The sequence below is a fragment of the Pyrgilauda ruficollis genome, unplaced genomic scaffold (genome assembly GCF_017590135.1).
Source record: "Pyrgilauda ruficollis isolate IOZ18807 unplaced genomic scaffold, ASM1759013v1 scaffold1, whole genome shotgun sequence".
In the NCBI taxonomy this organism is placed as follows: domain Eukaryota; kingdom Metazoa; phylum Chordata; class Aves; order Passeriformes; family Passeridae; genus Pyrgilauda; species Pyrgilauda ruficollis.
In genome coordinates, this window is record NW_024508100.1 from 20,940,466 (window position 1) to 20,958,742 (window position 18,277).

At 40.5% G+C, this 18,277-nt stretch overlaps 1 protein-coding gene across 3 annotated transcripts in view; it reads left to right on the forward strand.

The window, feature by feature from the left end:
- The first annotated feature begins 4,160 nt into the window (after positions 1 to 4,160).
- SLAIN2 (SLAIN motif family member 2) overlaps positions 4,161 to 18,277 on the forward strand; it is a 33,668-nt gene continuing 19,551 nt past the window's right edge. Inside the window, exons 1-2 of one of the 3 annotated variants that reach the window (XM_041459574.1) lie at positions 4,161 to 4,801; positions 14,036 to 14,184. In XM_041459574.1, the coding sequence (XP_041315508.1) occupies positions 4,317 to 4,801; positions 14,036 to 14,184 (634 nt within the window). In that variant the 5' untranslated portion in view covers positions 4,161 to 4,316. The remainder of the gene's footprint in view (positions 4,802 to 14,035; positions 14,185 to 18,277) is intronic. The other 2 variants (XM_041459564.1, XM_041459568.1) reach the window with 2 other exon arrangements.

The window sequence follows — 18,277 nt, forward strand, 5'->3', positions numbered from 1 at the left end:
TCTTTACGAATCTGATTGTCCAGTGTCTTAGAATTGCTCTGGCTCCAGAGCACAAAATACATGTTTAAAGATGGTTGTGCTCAAAATGTTAACATCTTTTTTCTCTGTGCAGAAAAAGAACAGGCATATAAATTCATGCCAAAGAGCTACATTTTCTACTTGATGATACAAAAAAGAAATGTACTTTCAATAGCAGAATCTGGCTGGAATTTTGCCTGCCCTTCAGGCAGGCCTGTACCTTGGTAAGGAGACCAACATACTGATCGTGGGTCTGTCATCCACAACACTGTCAGCAGAAAACACTTTTTATAAATTATTCATAAAGACTTTTAAAGTGTATTTATGCACAGCTCACTGCTGTTTAAAGTTTTTAGGGGAATGGGTACTGAAGATGTGTGCAGAGACACTGACTGCATTTCTTAGTTTCCAAACTCCAGTCTAAAGGGCTAAACATGTTGTCTCATCACTGTTGAGCATTATCTACTCAGAGGTATCTTTTATAAACAACTGAAGTTACAATGTTGGTTCTTTTAGTGGAACCAGAGTAACAGTTCTAAGTTTAATTCTGAAAGGGACATATTATGACAGGAACATGCTTCTTCCACTCTGTATACAATGTCTGTAATTCAATGTACATGCCATATATTGTAATGATAAACAATACTTTATATTTTGTCAAAGGTTTAGCTAAACACTAAGACAGACATGTGTGGGCCTGCTGAACACCTCCTCTGAGAAATCTGGCAGGCAACCACCCTTCTGCAGGAGAATAAACAAAGATGCTTTAAAACCAGTCTGGTTTTCTAGGCATGAAGTTAAATATTTACAACAAATGTTAACTTCCCACCATGCATCTGCCCATCTTCATGTACTATTCCCCCCTGAGGGATTGTCCTCCCAGGTGACAAGTGAAATCAGGGTTTCAAAGTCAGATTCTAACAGTTTTGACAGATGTAAAGACAAATACCCAGCAAATCACAGCTGTGAGAAACTAACCATAGGGCTGTCCATGCTAGAGAGCTCAAAGGTCAGCAAAATAAGGCTCCTGGTGGCCTTTCCCTAGGATCCACTTGTCAGAAGGATGTGTTGAATTATTTGAGAGACATGAGAGCCTCGCTCAGACTTCCTTTCCTTTGGAGAGACTGGTCCTCATTTCCTCTCATCTTCTGAGTTTAGAACCTGTCCCAAGTCAGACAAGAGGAGCACCCATGCATGTCCTGAGATCTGGAAAATATTGCTGTGCAAAGGCTGCTTTTCTCCTCCCTCGCTCTGGAAAGGGAAAAACAGTGTGGGTGCAATTGCAGCTGTTCACAAAAAACTCTACAACAGATCTAATTTCATACACAGAGGAATTTCTCTTGCTCTTGTGACGTAGTGGAAAGGTTTCATTTTTGTGGCATTACTATCAATTAATACTATTTCTGTATAATCACCCAGGGGCCTCTGCTTGGGTGTGGTCTCACATCTGGCCAGAGCAAGCCTGGAATCTGAGGAACATGAAGGTTGTGGAAGCTTATTATTGACCTGATGTTTCATAGGAAGCTTATGGACCAAGCCTTGCTGCTCTTCAGCTCCCTGCACACAAGAAGGGCACTCACAGCACAAGAATGAATGAGAAAGCAGAATCATGGTTCTTGCTATTCAAAACACAGACTATGGTGACTACTAAGCAGTGACTCCCTTTGTTCATTTAATTTCATTTCTGCCCTTACTCTTTGTAAAAATAGCAGATGATTCAGCAGTTCTGAAACTTTTTTCTACAACCTTTTCGTCACTTTCCTCCCCCTTTGTCCACACACACCTGCAGGGAGAGTATCTTGTGGGGAGAAAAATGCTACAGCTGCTGGCAGCAAAGTAATGGTGTCAGCAGGGGACAGAAGGTTGGAGTAGGAAATCTGAGGGACAGACGGACCATAAAATGAACTGGGGAAGAGAAAGGGAGAAGGAAGTAGAGGAGAGGCAGGATGCAGGCTGTGCACTGACCACTAAAGAGCTCTCAGATCTGTCCCATTACCTAACAGAGGAGGCCCCTAAACGTGACAGAATCAACAGAACAGCTGCAGTTTTGGCAGCAGCTCCCAGGAGCCTGGGTCTCTCTGTGCTCCTGGTTCTCCTCTGCACTGCCTGTCTGCATTTCCTGGCAGAGCCCTTTGTCACAGCCTCACTTCACACTCTGTCACATTCCCAGTTCCAGCCACCAGTCCCATCCTGATCCCAGCAGCTGCAGTACAGAAAGGATGAAACTCCTCCTGTTTAATCATGCTATCGTAGAAGCATGATTAATTCAAGTGACTGAGGGTTTCTTGTGCGACTGATGATTGGCCTGAGGACAGTTCTAGAAGAATAAAGAAGTTATATTTTGTGGTCCTGCTATAAATGTTCTAATTTGGAATAAACTTCCCTGAATAATTTAAGATCCAGCAACCACTGAATTGTCTGCTGTGTCACTGTAAGTGTCAGAGTCATGGAAGATCCTTAATGTAAAAAAACTTTATGTAATAGTTTTCTTTGCCTTTTGGAGGACTGTAAATTCTGCTGATAAGTAACTGTTCCCACAGAATATATCTGGATTCTGTTAAGGCACTTGACTTTGTACCATATCATACAGACATCAAGAATGAGCTGGATTTACAAACTGATTTACAGACCAATCTCTAAGGAGTCATGATAGTCACTAACATGGTGTCAGTGAGCAGAGTGCCAAAGGTCTCAGCTCATGGGCCAAAACTGTTTAGTAGTTCTATAGTTGTGAGAATTATACAAAATCTGTGGCAAAATCTGCTGCTAAGAAGTTGTTTCACTTGCAGATAACAGAGTATATTACCATATATAGTGTGTATATATATATAGAACATATATATATAGTATATACCATATAATGAAGAGTAGATTACCACAAGATTAATTAAATTGCTTTGTTGAAAGATACCAGCCCTGATGTATTTTGATGCAGTTAAACACTTAAGGTAACTGTTTTGGGAAAACAATGACATAAATTGCATGTATGGATCAAAGGCCTGGATTCTGGTGAGAAGTTAACAGTAACAAATAGTGCAAAACCACCCCAGAATAAACCCTCAAATAATGCTGTACATACAAGCAATGTAATCTTTGGATGTATAAGGGGAGAGTGTTGTGTAAGGCAAGGAAGTGACCCAGTCTTGTAAGGATGCTGTAAACTCATGCCCGGCAGTCTCATCAACACGCCAGCAGTCCATTCACCATACCTAACACAACCCAGATTGTGTAGCATTAAATGCCCCTAAACTTTGCAACTTCTGAACACATCCCGCAGGTCTGAGCACCCCAGTCTTACTTTCCTTCCCTTCCTGAGCCTGGTAAAAACTGCTCACAGCAGTGCCGTTGCCCACAGACTCCAGCCATCCTCTGGCCCACTTGCTGGTGTTCCTTCTCTCCCCTGCTAAAGCAGGATCCAAAATGAAGCTGGTGAGTAGATGCAACTTGGGAAAAGGAAAAAACTGTGAAGGGATGGCACTAAGGACACTGTCTCTCAGTGGATCAGGGAAGGGGGACACAGAGCATCCCCACAATGCCAGCCAATGAAATTTGGAGACAATTCATCACAAGACACAAAACATCCCAAGAAACAGGACAGGAGGCAGTGGGCAGAAAGCAATACACAAGAAATTCCACCTGAATATTAAGAGCTTCTTTACTGGAACACATTGCCCAGTAAACACAATCCTGCGCCCTGAGCTCTAGGATGACCCTGCTTGCGCAGCGAGGCTGCACCAGATCAACGACTGTGGCCCCCTCCCACGTTATACATTCTGTGATTCTGTGACAAACCCCCAAGCCCCACTAATTCCTTAAACCTAAAGGTGTAAGTTTGCTATGGAAGGCAAAATCAACACAACCTTTGAAAGAACATCCATCTATTTATACAAAATGTAGACTCGAAGGACGTTCAGTTCACACGTCTGTCATACACAGCGGACCCAACACTTTCACCTAGGCCTTGGACCATGGGCAGCCTTGTATTCTGCAGAAGTTTTGAACGGTTTTGGAAGGTATTCCGGGGCTTCCCATGCAACTCCTGTCTGGGACCTATGGCGCCCAAGACACAGGAGGCCAGCCCAGCCCAGGCCAGGCCAGGCCCCTCCCTCAGGAGCGAGCCTGCCCCAAGAGCCCCTCGAACGGCCCCAAGCGGGGCTGCGTCACAGCCTCCTCGCGCAGCCGGGGCTGCGAACGGCACTCCGCGCGCCGTGCCGTTCCGCGCCGTGCCGCCCAGAGCCGCCCAGACAGAAGGCGGCGGGAGGGTCGGCGGTTCCGGCGCGGAGCCGGGAGGCGGTGACATGGCGGCGGCGGATGTGCGTGATGCGCCCCGCCCCAGCCCTGCCCCGCCGCCGGCCGCCCGGCCGCGTAGTCGGGGCGGCACGGCCGCCTCTCCCCGCGCAGCCGCCGCTCTGCCGGCGGCCGCCATGGAGGATGTGGGCTCGGGCGTGAACGCGGACGCGGAGGTGCGGAAGCTTCAGGAGCTGGTGAAGAAGCTAGAGAAGCAGAATGAACAGCTTCGCAGCCGCCACGGCGCCCTGCCCGCCGCCCCCGTCAGCCCCAAGCGCCTGCCGAGCGCCGGGCCCTCCTCGCCGCCTCCCGCCGCCTCCCCGTCGCCCGACGGCCGCTGTCTCAGCCCCAGGGCCGCCGCCCGGCATTCGCTCCCCGAGGAGCCCGGCGGTGGCGATGGGGGCAGCGGCGGCAACGGCCTCCTGGACGACGCGGCGGTGCTCAGGCCGGAGGAGCTGGAGCGGCTGGCCGGCTTCGATGAGGACGAGACCGGCTGGTGAGGAGGCGGCCGGGGTGGGGATGGGGCGGGGGCGGGTTGGTGAGGCGGCGGGCAGGGCTCCGCGTCCCCCTCCCCCGCCGTGCCCGCTGGAAAGGGCTGTTTCCAGGCGTGTGCCTGACGTCGGAGGGGGTCTCGGGGCTTTGTGTGCGGCGACAGCCTCGCCCTCTGGGCTGGGTGAAGGGCTTAATGAGCTGTGCCAGACGTACCGAAGCTGCCGGCGAAGGGTGTTTGGCTTTCCGCACACGGCGATAGGGCTCCCTGGAGGCCGCGGCTCTGCGCTGCTGCTGGCCGCCGTGGGAGCGTTACTTCGGGGCACTCGGACACCGAGCGCGCTCCGGTGCTGCCGCAGAATCAGCCGTCAGTGTTTGCAGGAGTGCAGGCGGTGGGGAGGCGTTGAGAAACTTGTGGGACATTTCTAGGGTAGTTCAGAATTAGCCCACAGGTACGGTTTAGACTTCAGACATGCATCAGGCACCTTTAATGCCTCGATTTCTTTCAGCTGTAAAGGCAGCAAATGTAACACTTTTTCATCTCATAAACGTGTTGCCCTTAGGCGTTCTAATTTATTGCTAATGATGTAGGATCACGGTTTCCCTTAGGTGGTTCTTCGTTATAAATGGACTGCTTACCCTGCTGCTCCAGCAGAAACAGCTGCAGGTGGCTGTTTGCCTTGTCATTATTATACTTGAATGAGCTTCCACTGAGAATCAAGAAGACTTGCTGTCTCCAAACATCACACTGTCTCCAGCTGTCGTTTTGAAGCTTCCTATGACAGTTGTTGAGGGGCAGCCTCAGAGCTGCAGGAGAAATAGTGGGGAGGAGCACCGTGTCAACACCATGTCAGCAGAGAAATGCAAGGGAAGCATGTACAGGAACAAAAAGTGTAACGCAAGCAAACTGTCTTGCGGCAGGACTGATTGTGGTCCATCTACAAAGGTCTCTGGAAACAAACATGCAGACAAATTTACAAAACAAACAAAAATGTCTTTCAGAGTTAGGAACGCCTTTAAAAGTCCTGGACTGATTCCATGCATGAGCAATGTTTTAGTTGCTCAGGGAGGAGACAAGCGTGTGCACTTCCTTGGAGAAGTCATTTGCCTGACATTCAGCCTGATCCACTGGAGAAGTATGAGAGCATAAGTTTATTCTCATCCAGCACTAAATTAACACAAGGGATCGTGTCCCAGAAGATGAGTCTGTGCAAGGCAGCTACTCTTATTTCTCACTGTATACCTTGTAATCTACAAGGGCCTACAGCCCTTGATGGAAATAGAATCTGGTAAATTTGCACAGCAAGTTTGGAGTGGGATGGCCAAATTTGTTAATGTCAGGAATTCTAGTGACAATAGACCTTACTGTTTTATACATTCATTTTAAATCATGGGTAACATAATGAGTCTCGTAAGTGAAAGTGAATGTCCCGATAGAGTGTGTGGTGACAGGGGTGGCATTAGTGCTGTGTGTTTTTGTTGACGCAGTTCTGGGCACTCGGGGCAGCCACATGGTTCACTGAGCACTGCCCTTGCTGGTGTCAGGTGTTTGGCTGCCAGTTATTGTGGCACCCTCGTGTTTCTGTGCAAGTTCTGGTGCTCAAAAGGTTGCAAAACTTATAGGTAGTCTTTTGTACATCTTCATTCTTTTACTAGTATTTTGGCAACTATAATGCTGAAGTGTTTTAGCTACTAATTTTAAATCTCAGGCATGGGACACTGACTGAGACACAAATGCATGAAACCAAAAAAGCAATTGTAAAAATTTACTAATTGTCATACATATCACAAAATATGAATATGTAGTTATTAAAAAAAAAGTGTTTCCTGCTGTAGTTAAATATGCAATTAATGATAAACATAGTTTGGCTAGATTGATGATTTTTTGTTCCAAAGTGCTTAATAAAAATGGAAATCAAGCTCTTGGAATTTCTAAACGTACTCTGTTTCAACTGTTGAGACACTAAATAGTCCAATTCCTTTTATTTTCCCATGAAGGTAAGATGCCTTTCTGTTTATGAATTTGATTCATAGAGGTTATTGCTCTTAATGAAGTTTGAAATTTTCAGAGGGCTAGTGGAGCAATCTAAAAGAAACAAGCCTGTGAAGATAGGAGGGTTTGGTGTGAGTCAGTGGATTTCCCTCAAACTGTTTCATAAAGATCTTGCTCCTGAGGTCTTGGTTATGCAAGGTCACTAATCAAATAATTAATCAACTGAAAAGGTAAATGTATTCAGTGAAATTTAAGTCTCATATCAGCTCTTTGGGGTTCAGATGGATTGGATCACTACTGCTTAACCCAAAATCCTGTTTAAAATATGGGATTATTACACTGTCAAAATCCAACACCTCTTAGCAGCTGAGGACACCTCTTGTGGAAACAAACTAAATTTAAATTATTGTTTGTTCATAAAAAATTGATCCATCTTGCCTGTTTTGCTTGTCTACGTATAGAAGTGAAGATTTGTCTTTATTTTTGATTTCAAAAGGACCTTGCTGTGGGCAGTAATAGGTGGTAAAGGGTGCTGGTTATCCCTGTTCTTTTCAGTTTTGTATAATACAGGTATTTTCATACCCCATTATGAAATTGTCTGCAGTCTTGTCATGGCAGAATAGTTTTCTTAACTGTTAAAATGACATTGTTTTACATTTAATGCTCACATGAGATTAGTGGCTGTGAATTTAAGACAGAACACTTGATACTGTAATTGAAATTGATACTAGAATGTGACATGTTTGCTTAAATCTACATTGTAGAGCCGATCAATTTATTTTTAGCTTTTAAAATGCATTTAGATAAGTATGCAGAAGAGAAGTGTAAAGTGAAAACGTAAGGAGAAGGTGCAACTATCAAAGCAAAGGAACTTTGACACTGCTGTTTTAAAAGCAGCCTTAGCTGTTAAAACATCCTTACAGTATTAGTGAATTTTGGGATTGTTTATATTTTTGCTTGATTGTTTTTCTTCTCTGTGATTACTTAAATCAGATTCACTTCAAGTTTTAAACATTTTTGCATCAGACAATCTTCAAATTATCTGGTAAATTATTAAAAATACTTCAGTGAATTTAGATTGAGTTTCTTGTCCATATGCTTCTGAATGTCGTGTAATGTGCTGAAACTTTCTTCCTGATAAGGTCCTGAAGGTTGCAGATGGGCACATCTGTACTTGCACACTGTACTGAGCTCTGCACAGACCCATGGGGACTTTGCTTTAGGCCTGGTGATTATTTCCTCCAGTTATCAGCAGCTTTTATAATCTACTCTATGGGTGTTCCTATTTAGTTGTTCTTGAACCAGATTGCATTAAATTTAATTTTTTTCAAGTTCTGTCTGAACGAGTCTTTCCTTGCTGATTAATGGAACAGACAATAGTGTAGAAGGGGTGACCAGAGTGGAGAAATTTTTGGAGAAGTGGTGTGCACCTCCTTGCCTGACTTGCTGGGTAAGGTTGGGTGTGGATGTGTTATCTGGATAACAGTGTGCAGTGTGGCTTGCCATGCTGCTTTTAAAAAGAATTTATTGGGTCTTGAGTTTATTGCAGGACAAGTGTGCACACGTGGGCAATTACTGTAGATTAGTTACTGTGCTGTGAACCCACTGTAACTTCCTTTATGGTAACTTGTTGCATGGTCACTCAGCCTAAGCTCTCTGAGAAGTCTTGTTTTAAATGTGAGCAAAGCATGCAGTGCTTTTCTTAAAATATTTACTTGCAGCATGTGCATAAGAGAGTATAGAGCTTGCTGTGTATCTATTTTGTACATGTAATTGCTCAGCAAACTTCAGAACGGTTGTGTCCTCTTTAAATGACAGTGCTATAAAAACTAGCCTAGCACCCATGTTTTCATATCAGCATAAAAGTCTCCTTGGTAGGGTCAAAATAGCTGACAGTTGTCTGACCTCATTTACAAACAAAAGGCAGTTATTATGTATTTAAAATGAAATTATTGGTGTTTTTTTTTTGCTAACTGAATAGCTAAAAGTAATAGTTTCAGTGTTTTTCAAGAGTTCAGATTGGTTGTGTATCCTGACTAGTTAAAATGGAAGGCACATACTTTGGCTTTATACTCACTCTCGTTCAGCAGCTATTTCTAATTTGCACCTGTTTATAATAGTGCAAGTTTCCATTCTAGCCATCCATTAACGTTAGTTGGCCAGGGGCCTGTTTGAGGTACACGAATGTCGTCTGTAGTGATTGTCTTCTGTCTCATATTGCTGATGTCCCTTGAGCACTAGCATTGTTTTGGAATCCTGGTTTGCCATAGTGAGCTGGTAAAGTATACCGTGACTGTTTTAGGCTAGAGCTCCACCTGAATAAAATCCCACTGCTGAAATTACATTGCAGCATTTCCTGTCAACTGTTAAATTTTATTGTATTAATGTGGTTTAGGCCCCTTGGAAGCCAGACAGATTCTGATCACTTTCTGTTCCACGGTGTACATAAAAGAGAAATTGCTGCTTTTTATTTTGTGGCAGATAAAAAGTCAATTTGATTTAAAGTTGTTGGGGTTTAACCAAATTCAGATGACGTCTTCACAAACTAGGAAGATAATATGAAAAGAAGCATGTAGGAAAAGCAAGGGTTACGGAAGTTGCCAGTGCTATAATGAAAAACAACAGGTAACATTAAATAATACTCATTTGATTATTGTCTTTGAGATATCCATATTTGTTGTGAAGCAGATATTAGAGGACTGGAGGAAGAATCCTGAGGAAGAACTATTTCAATTTCTGACTTTTTTTGTGATAATTATAGCTTTTAATCATGCTTGATATTTAGATACAATGAAATCTTTGATATGAGTTTCCTTTACTGTCCTAATGATATTCCTGAAATTTACTACATAATCATGTCTTGTTTAGGCATGATTCACATTTCTACTACTTGTAGTTTTTGGTAGAGCTCTCAGGCATAGTCATTAAACAGAATTTTATTTTGGGACACATTTATTAGGACACAGAACTTCTCAACTTTTCTCTCTTCAGTGTAAATATGAACAAAGCTATGTTTGAGCACATATGCACTAACAAATTTCTTATGAAAAGCTTCTCAAATAATGGACAGTTGTGCAATTTGTGTGATAATTCTAGAGAAGTTACACGACGGTGGTTTTGATGGCCCTTTTCCCATTCTACAACATCCTTTTCCAACACAAACGTGCTCTTCTGGATGAGGAAATGAATAATGGCAGTAATTTCCAGCAACTAGCCAGGGCACAGCTGACTCGTTAATTGTTGGGCACAGAAAGATAGTTGTGTTCCAAATTGCACTTTGCAACCTCTTGGATATTCTTAATTCTACTTAAAAATCACATTATGTAAGTGAGATGTGCCACTGTAATACGAGACTGTCAAAGCCTTTTTGTAGTATTCATATCCTGGAGTTTATATTCATAGACTGGAGTTTGCTGTAGTTTGTGCAATCTCTTGGAACTAGAAGTATTCTGTGAAGTAGAGCTGAAAACTAATAATTGCAGGCTAAGCAATGTGTATCTCAGTCAGCCACAGCTGTAGCCTGGGAGTATTGTGGGGTAGGAAGAAGGAAAGGAAATCTGTGGGTCACATAAGTGCAGGGATGTCACTTAATTTTTTGATTGATTTGTCTTTCAACCAGAGGTACTTTTCATATCTTTACCTGTCCATTCAAAATTTGTCTTAAGTTTTAACATGCTTAAGCCACTTCAGATAGGGTTTCCTGTAACTTTTAAATTGTCTTAAAATAACTGTGATTGACACTGCTGTGTTCTAAATTATCTGTTTCCAAGACTGTCCAGTATTATAGTCTCCTGATTTATGTATTTTCAGTAGCTTTTCACTGTGGAGTTTCCTTCTTGTGTTTTAGGGACATTTTTTATTGATTTGTCCTTGGATTTCAGCTTTTTCTCCTCATCATGTCTTCAGGTTTTTAATCTTGCTTTTGCATGCATCATGTTTTGTGTGCTCCCATTTAATTTCCTTTATTGTACCTTCCAGTTTTTGCTTAAAGCTAATGTAGCTAAAATAAATGAGCTCTAACTTCAGATTCCTTCCACTTGCCATCTTTCTAATTAAGATTTGTGACTTCATGTTCATCTGCATGTTTTCCCTCACTCTTATACTGAGCAGTGGAAGGATTTTGATACAAAAAGACACTTAATTTTTTTCCGAGTTAGAATTTTGGCTTCTTGTTTCATGCCTGTGGCAACTAGCCTCTTGTATTTTAATGCACTGGGAGGTGTTCCTCAGGTGAGGTAATCTGTACACAGATATGCCACTCCTACTGCAGTGCTGTGTCCTCTTTCTTCAAAGCCTTTTCTGACTCATCTGTGTCCCAGTGCAACATGCTGCAGCTTGCCCCATTTGGCTGACATCATATTTGCTTGTAGTCACAGGAGTCTTCCAGCAGAAGCTCTGCCCTTTTCTGTGCTGCATCTTGCTGGAACTAATCAGCAGAGCCCCTGGCTGCTTTCAGCCTCAGGTTGGTGCTGCTGTGGTGTGGTTGACTAGTAAGAGTCAAAGGAAGGAAATATTAATGGCTGCAGCAGAGTCATAGTGTCTGGTCTTCTTAGTGTTGTTTCAAAGTAGATCAAAGCTCCTGAGCACCTTTAATATACCATTTTGTTCTGCTTTACCTGATGTCACTGAGTTGTAGAGTCTTTACTCTGTTGTGGAGAGATTGGAGTGTATGTTTCTGGTGTGTTAACATTTGTACTATGGGTGGCAACTGTAAGTTGTCGGCTTCTTCAGTTGTTTTTAACTTCCTGTTTTGAGAGTTGATTTACAGTGGTTAAAGATGTATGAAGTTATTCTGGTAATCTTCTGTCTTGAAGTTGCTGTACTGCCAATTAGGGCTGTTGTGTTGCTGTAGAATGCATTGACAGGTACAAATGGGATCTGTTCTGGAAGGTTCTTTAGCTAAAGAGGACCTATATGATTTGGGTCAAACAGTTTGACAAAGAAGACCACTTAGCTGTGTGAAGTTACTTCTGCATGCTCCATGTATCTGTTCTTTTTCTGATGTTGGGAAAAGAGGAAGAGGTAATAGAGGCATCACTCTCTTAGCCTTGCCCTTGGTCCTTTTGGTTTTTGTAAAATCTAAGTTAGGCAAAGCAAGTGGAATTAAGTCAGTCTCAAGACCTGAGATCCGCTGTTTGTTGTTGGGTGGAATATTAAGATCAGTGCTTTATAGTGAGACTTTATAATTGCATGATGTGCAAGAAACTGCCCTGAAAGAGCTGTTTTGTCACTGCATCAGTGTACATGTGTGTGTTGTAGTGGAGCTGCATGAAATATGTATGTTGTCAAGTTCTGTCTTTCCTTGACGTTGAAGTTGTGAAATAAAGGTTGACAAAGGAGAACAGTTGACTGGGAAGAGATGGGGGGAATATGCAATATATATTTGGTTAGAAAAGGAGGTGGAAAAGAGGGTGTGAGCTTGGATTGCTTCAGTAAATGAACTACTTGTGAAACAAATGGAACAGCTGGGGATTCCTGAGAAGAATGTGTTGAAGCTTAGAATATCAGGTAGAGTTTTGATTAGAATGATCTTGGAGGTTTGTTGAAGGTACCCCTTTTGTGTGTTCCTCAAAGAGGACATGCACTTTAATTTCTTGCCTTTTATACTGGCTGCTACTGTAAACTGAATGTGCATGGAACTTCTCAAACACAGCAAGGCATATCCAGAGAACCAGGAGTGAGTCTGGCCTGTACTGAGCAAAAGCTGGCCTTGTTGCCTTTGATGCCTCTTTGTATTGTGTAAACATACCTTAGGACAGAAATGAGTACAGGCGAGTACTAGCAAGACAGTAAATTCAAAATGTTAGAGAGATAATAAATGTTAAACTTTGCTTTTAACAGTATGGAGATGTCATAGAAATTACAGAAAGTGGCATCATTGTTTGCACAACTGTGAAAATTGAGTGACTCTTGTGCTTTTCAAGGATCTTCAGGGCTATAAATATATGAAGGGCTTCTAGCTTTTCTTTTGGGCTGAGTGCCCAGTTGTAGGCATTTCTACAAAAGCAGTTATGACAGCATGATTTTAGCCAAAGCATAAACCCCTTGAAATACAGTAAGTGGCAGTGACTATTTGGATTATTACAAACAGCTTCATTTTTATTTTCAAACCTGGCAGCTGACAAATATTTTCTCACCTGGATCTGCAAGCATAGTTTGCTAATTTCAGTGTTACAGGGAAGAGTGTTTTGAAGCTCGCTCTTAATAAAGATCAGTGAGTGGTGGTTTTATAAACATAAGCTTTTGTAAGAAGTGAACTTAATGGTAGTAATTACAAAAAATCTCTGAAAGCTATTATAACACAAACAGTTCATGTTCTAGAATTACAGAGGAGAGATGAGATAATCTTGTAGAGAGAAAGTTGTGGGAAATAACTTCTGTGTTGCTAATGTCATTGGCATAAAGAGAACAACTTTTGCTGTATATTTTGTACAGAAGCATGTCTGATTAGACTGTCAGATGTTCCTAAGTGATGCTGTGTGGCATACAATCCTATTCACTTGGAATATGAAGTCTGTCATTACCCTAGAAGAAACACTTGTTTTGCTGATTCTACACATGCATAATCTGTAGTTAAGAGTTATGTCTTGCAATTCACTTCTGTCTTCTGCTGAACCACATTTCCAAGTTTAGTTCTAGTCAAAAGTAAGGCTTAAAGTTGCCTATAGTCGTTGGTTATGACTTTTCCTTCCATCTGTCTGTTGAGGGAGAAGTTTTCAGCTAAATATCTAGAGTTTTTAAACTGGACTACTACTTTGTTCTGTGTTCAAAGAGAATGAAAAGATCAGGTGCTAGGATAGAAATAATAAACAAAAATAAATTGTTTATTGTTCAAGGATACTGAAACAGTAGTTGTGTTTCGTGTACTTCAACACTACTCCTTGGGTATTAAGATGCTTATTGCTTCCTTTGTTTAGGAAAACAAGAGTTCTCTATTGCATAGTGTTTTATTTCTTTGAGATGAATCTGAAAAGATTAATCCTCATTTGTGTGTTTATGTGACAGTGAAATTGTCCATATATGTAATGTGTCTGAAGTCCTTGGTAGCCATGTGTTATCACTGTCATACTTTATCCAAAATAGTTAATTTTAGGGTCAAATCTGTCCTTTCTTTATCTTCTGGGATTGTACTATAGTGTAGACAGAGTATAAAAACAGAAATAACATACTCTGTGGTATTCTGTTGCATGTCTGATCTTATGCTCATTTTGTCTGTCCTCATAAATTATTTTTTCCTCTCTTTTCCAGGTTATATACATCTCCAAAGAAGAAACAGAATCCACTGAAAAAAAGTGTTAATCCATTAGTTTGGTGCAGACAGGTATTGGATTACCCAAGTCCTGATGTTGAATGTGCTAAGAAGTCACTGATCCACAAGCTGGAACAAACAATGTCAGGTGAGTTTCTGCACACTGAAATCACTGGGTTCTCTGTATTTATTTTGAAACAGCATCAAAATTAGCTAATGGTTGTGAGATAAAACATCTATCAGTTACTTGTGTCTAAATCTTTCATTATGGTTTACAAAGTCATTAATTCTACTCATTTTACTCATATGAATGAAATAGAAGAAGGCATGAGATGATGAGTCATGATTTCAGAGTTTTGTGATAGCTGCATAGTTTGGTCTGATGTTTCCAGGAAAAGCCAATGTTTTTAACTCAAAAGTTTTCTCTTTTTTTTTTTTTAATAGAAGAATTTAAAATATATTTAATAATATATTCTTAAATATATTAAGATATCACAATTGTTAGGTGCTTGTCAGTATGTTAGCATGAAACTTGGTTACCTATTTTACTAGATTACCTATTTTACTTCTTCTAATGAAATGGAGGTTTAAGTTTTTGAATATTTTGGGGAGATGATAATGATTTCTTCTCCTCCCATCCCCAGTAACTTGAGATCTAGTTACAGTCAGATTTCAAAAAAATCCAGAGTTTATGATTCTTCCTTAATACTAATTAGTTGGTTATATTCGAAACTGGAGAGTGTTTGATACTCTGAGAATGAAAGTCTGCATTCTCTATCTTTCTATTACCAGACTTCTTAATGTCAAACTAGCAGCAAAATGCTGAAGGTCTGATTAGAATTCTCTGTCCATCTGATTTGTTGCGTTGTTTTGTTTCTTTGCTGGAACCTATTTTTTTTTGTAATTATGCTGAGAAAACTTACTTTCTTGCTATTAATAGCTATTCTCCTTCTGTTCCACCTTTTTGTAGTCTGCTACTGCTACATATTAAACTGCTATCTTCAGGAATGAGCAGAATGGTTGGACTTGAGCTAAGAGTGTATGAACACACAGTTCCAGGAGTGGTTCCAATGGCCACCTCCTTTCCGTGCTTATACGTAAACTTTGTGCTGAGTTTATTTGACTGTAACTTCTTTCCAGTCCTTGTATTGTTTTCTGGAGCAATTCAGTCTTTATTCTGGTTTGTACTGAAACTGTTCTTAATAAAATTTGAATCCATTCTTTATTCTTATGAAAATTGTGGGCGTAGTGGTGGAAGTGCCTTCATTATGAGTCACCCTGAATATTTCCCTATTTCTTGTGCTTTTTTATGCTGCCTGGACAAACGTCTATTAAAAATTTACCTGAACAGATAACGTGATACATGACTAGATACAGGCAAAACCTGAGATTCTGAACAACAAAAAGCACTCACATCACAGGGATTTATGAAGGATGATACAGATTTGGGAATCTGAATACTGCTGAGTATTTGTGAATGGATAGTAGTTGATTGACAAAATTCTGTTTGTGGTTTAACTTCTTTCAGAACTGAGTAGAAGTCTTCCGGAAGTACCACTAATTCTGCTACCCACAGGGTATCTTTAAAAATTCATAGCTGAAGCAGAATGGCAGGAAGCTTCTCTGTGAAATGGATTCATTTGAAAGTTCTAACATTCCAATGATGCGTTTTCTCCTTTTTTGTTTTCCCCTAGATCTGTGACTCTGCTTCTGTCAGATACTTGTAAGAATAACATAATTCATTTATAGTATTAATTGGTGGAAATACCAGTGGTAGAAAAGATGGGCACATGCTGGTTAGAGCAGATTGCATGTAAAAATGAATTTCCAACAAAACAGAAAATTGTCTTTCAGTGCAACCAGCCTCCTTTAAGGGTAGCAGGGAGCTCCACTGGAGAAGACATTTGGTATTTCTTGTAACTTTGTGTGTATTTCCTATTCTCAACTTCAGGAGTATCGTGTAACTTGCATTTTGCATAGTACTTCTGTCTCATGGAGCCATCACTTAACCTGTTACTAGCTACTGGTTCAGTACATAGATTCTGGTTCCATTCTCCATGGATAAGGCTTTTCACACAGCTGTAACTTTTTCCTGAATCCTTGCTGATACTTCTTTTGCATTGACTCTTTTTACATTGGTAGTTCCTGTTGTTAGGTCTTTCTAATCTTAATATCTTTTTCCTCTTTTTCAGTCTCAAATGCTCTCTTGTATTTCTCATTTTCTTCTTCCATCATATTTTTCATTGCATGACAATAAAGGAGGGATGACGAGCTCTCAGCTCCATGCTATTGCTAGCAGTTACTGATGCACAGTGCCTTGTCAGCACTCAGGTTTACAATTGCAGAGCAAGTCACGCTCTGTGTTGGAAGTGTGTTCAGACTAGAGGGAACTTTAGGTATATTCTGCACTCAAATTTTCCTATTTTCTACAGCAAAAGAGAAATTCATTACCATTTCAGCAAAAACATAACTAAAAGGAATTAGATGCTGCATACTGTTTCTAAATGTTATAAAAGAAAATTTACATTAAAAGAAACTTGCTGATTATCAACCCTCCCTTCTGGCATTTTGAAAGCTAATGTGTAATCTTTTGTAAGCTAGTGTTTAATGTTAGGATCATTTTAATGCTAAAATGAATATCTGTCTTGCTAGTTTTGTCTGACACTCCTAATAAAGACCATATCTCTATTTGTAAAAATAGCAATGTCTTCCTGAGTCACATAAATCCCTATTGGAAAACCTTTAGGAATTCTGATCCATAAAATGAGTTTGAATCCAGATTTTTTTTTTGTCTGGGAAAATGTACTGTGCTGATGAAGGTTCACATTAGCTATGATGAAAACTACTGTGTGTATCAAGTCTCATCACATACAGGAGCAAACTTTTTACATGTAGCAAAATCCTGCTAAGTTTCATCCAAAAGAATCTGTGTATGATCAAATACTTTGTATCATTATGGATGTATACAAAGAGCCTGTTTTGAAGACTATACAGTAGTAGAATTGTTTTCTAATGTGTGCTTAGTATTTTAAAATACTTGTCTGTGTAATAAATACAAAAGAAAGAACTGTTGTGCAGACTTACATTTTAGGGGTTTTTAATGACATTTTTCAGCAAGAGATGAAAAGTAGTTTTTTTCTTTTTGGTGTGAGAACAAAGATTCAATTGGAATAGATGCTTGGGGGTTCCTTTGTGAATGCTAGAAGTTGATATCAAAGGCCTCATCATAATCACCCAGAAGAGAGTGAGTTGTAATTACTGGCTTTGTTTACTGAGCTTTGTAATCAAATGGAGGTTTTCCCTTCTGACACTCAAAATAAACTGAAGACACCGCATGAATACTTGCTAGAATTTAGTGAATTCACAACTTGCTGAAATTAACGCTTGTTGTTTAAGACTTGCAGTGGAAGATGGAATGTAAACCTTTCATCTTCATCTATAACTCTTTTCATTCTAACTCAAACACTGGTAATATTAACTGGTTTGGAAAGGATCTTTACGTGAGATGCAATTTTAGGAATTTGCTGCAAAGACAGCTTTGATTTCTGCTGCTTTTGCCTCTGTGCTGTATTCTGCCATTGGCTAGGTTGGATGTTAAGGTTTTTTTGGGGCACTCTTATTAAAAACTGATTAAGTGATGCAATCAGTTAAAATACTCCTGATATTTTTTAACTTACATCTACTTTAGTAAGTCAGATAATAGTGCAGCCCCACCAGTGTTTGCACGGACAACTGAGGACATAGTGACCAAGAGCAAAAGGGAGAAGGCAAAGCTTTGCTGGGCTTCACTGCTGAAAGCAGCATTTCATGCGACTGTAGTCTGTTTTGGCTTCTAATGTCAAAGCAACAGTGATTTTTAGTAAGGAAATTTGGATTCCTTTCCTTTTTTTTTTTTTTTCCTGTCCACTGCTATCAGTAGCCTAATTCTTACTGCACTCATTGAAGCCCCTTTTCACTAAGAGAAATGTCACACAATATTTTTTAATAGCTTACTTTCAGCAGCTGGGTGAGCTGCAACTAAATCTAATCTGGGTTTACATAACATCAAGTTGGCATTTCCAGCTTTTCATCTTAACATTTTGCAGTTTAATTTGTCCCTATATACATTTCTGCATTAATATACTTCCAGCAGTGAAGGAACCGATTTGTAGCAAAAGTGTCTAAATATCTTTTGGATCCCACTATCCCTGTAGCTGAAATTCCATTTTCTATTACATTTAAAATGTAAACTTTTGAACATA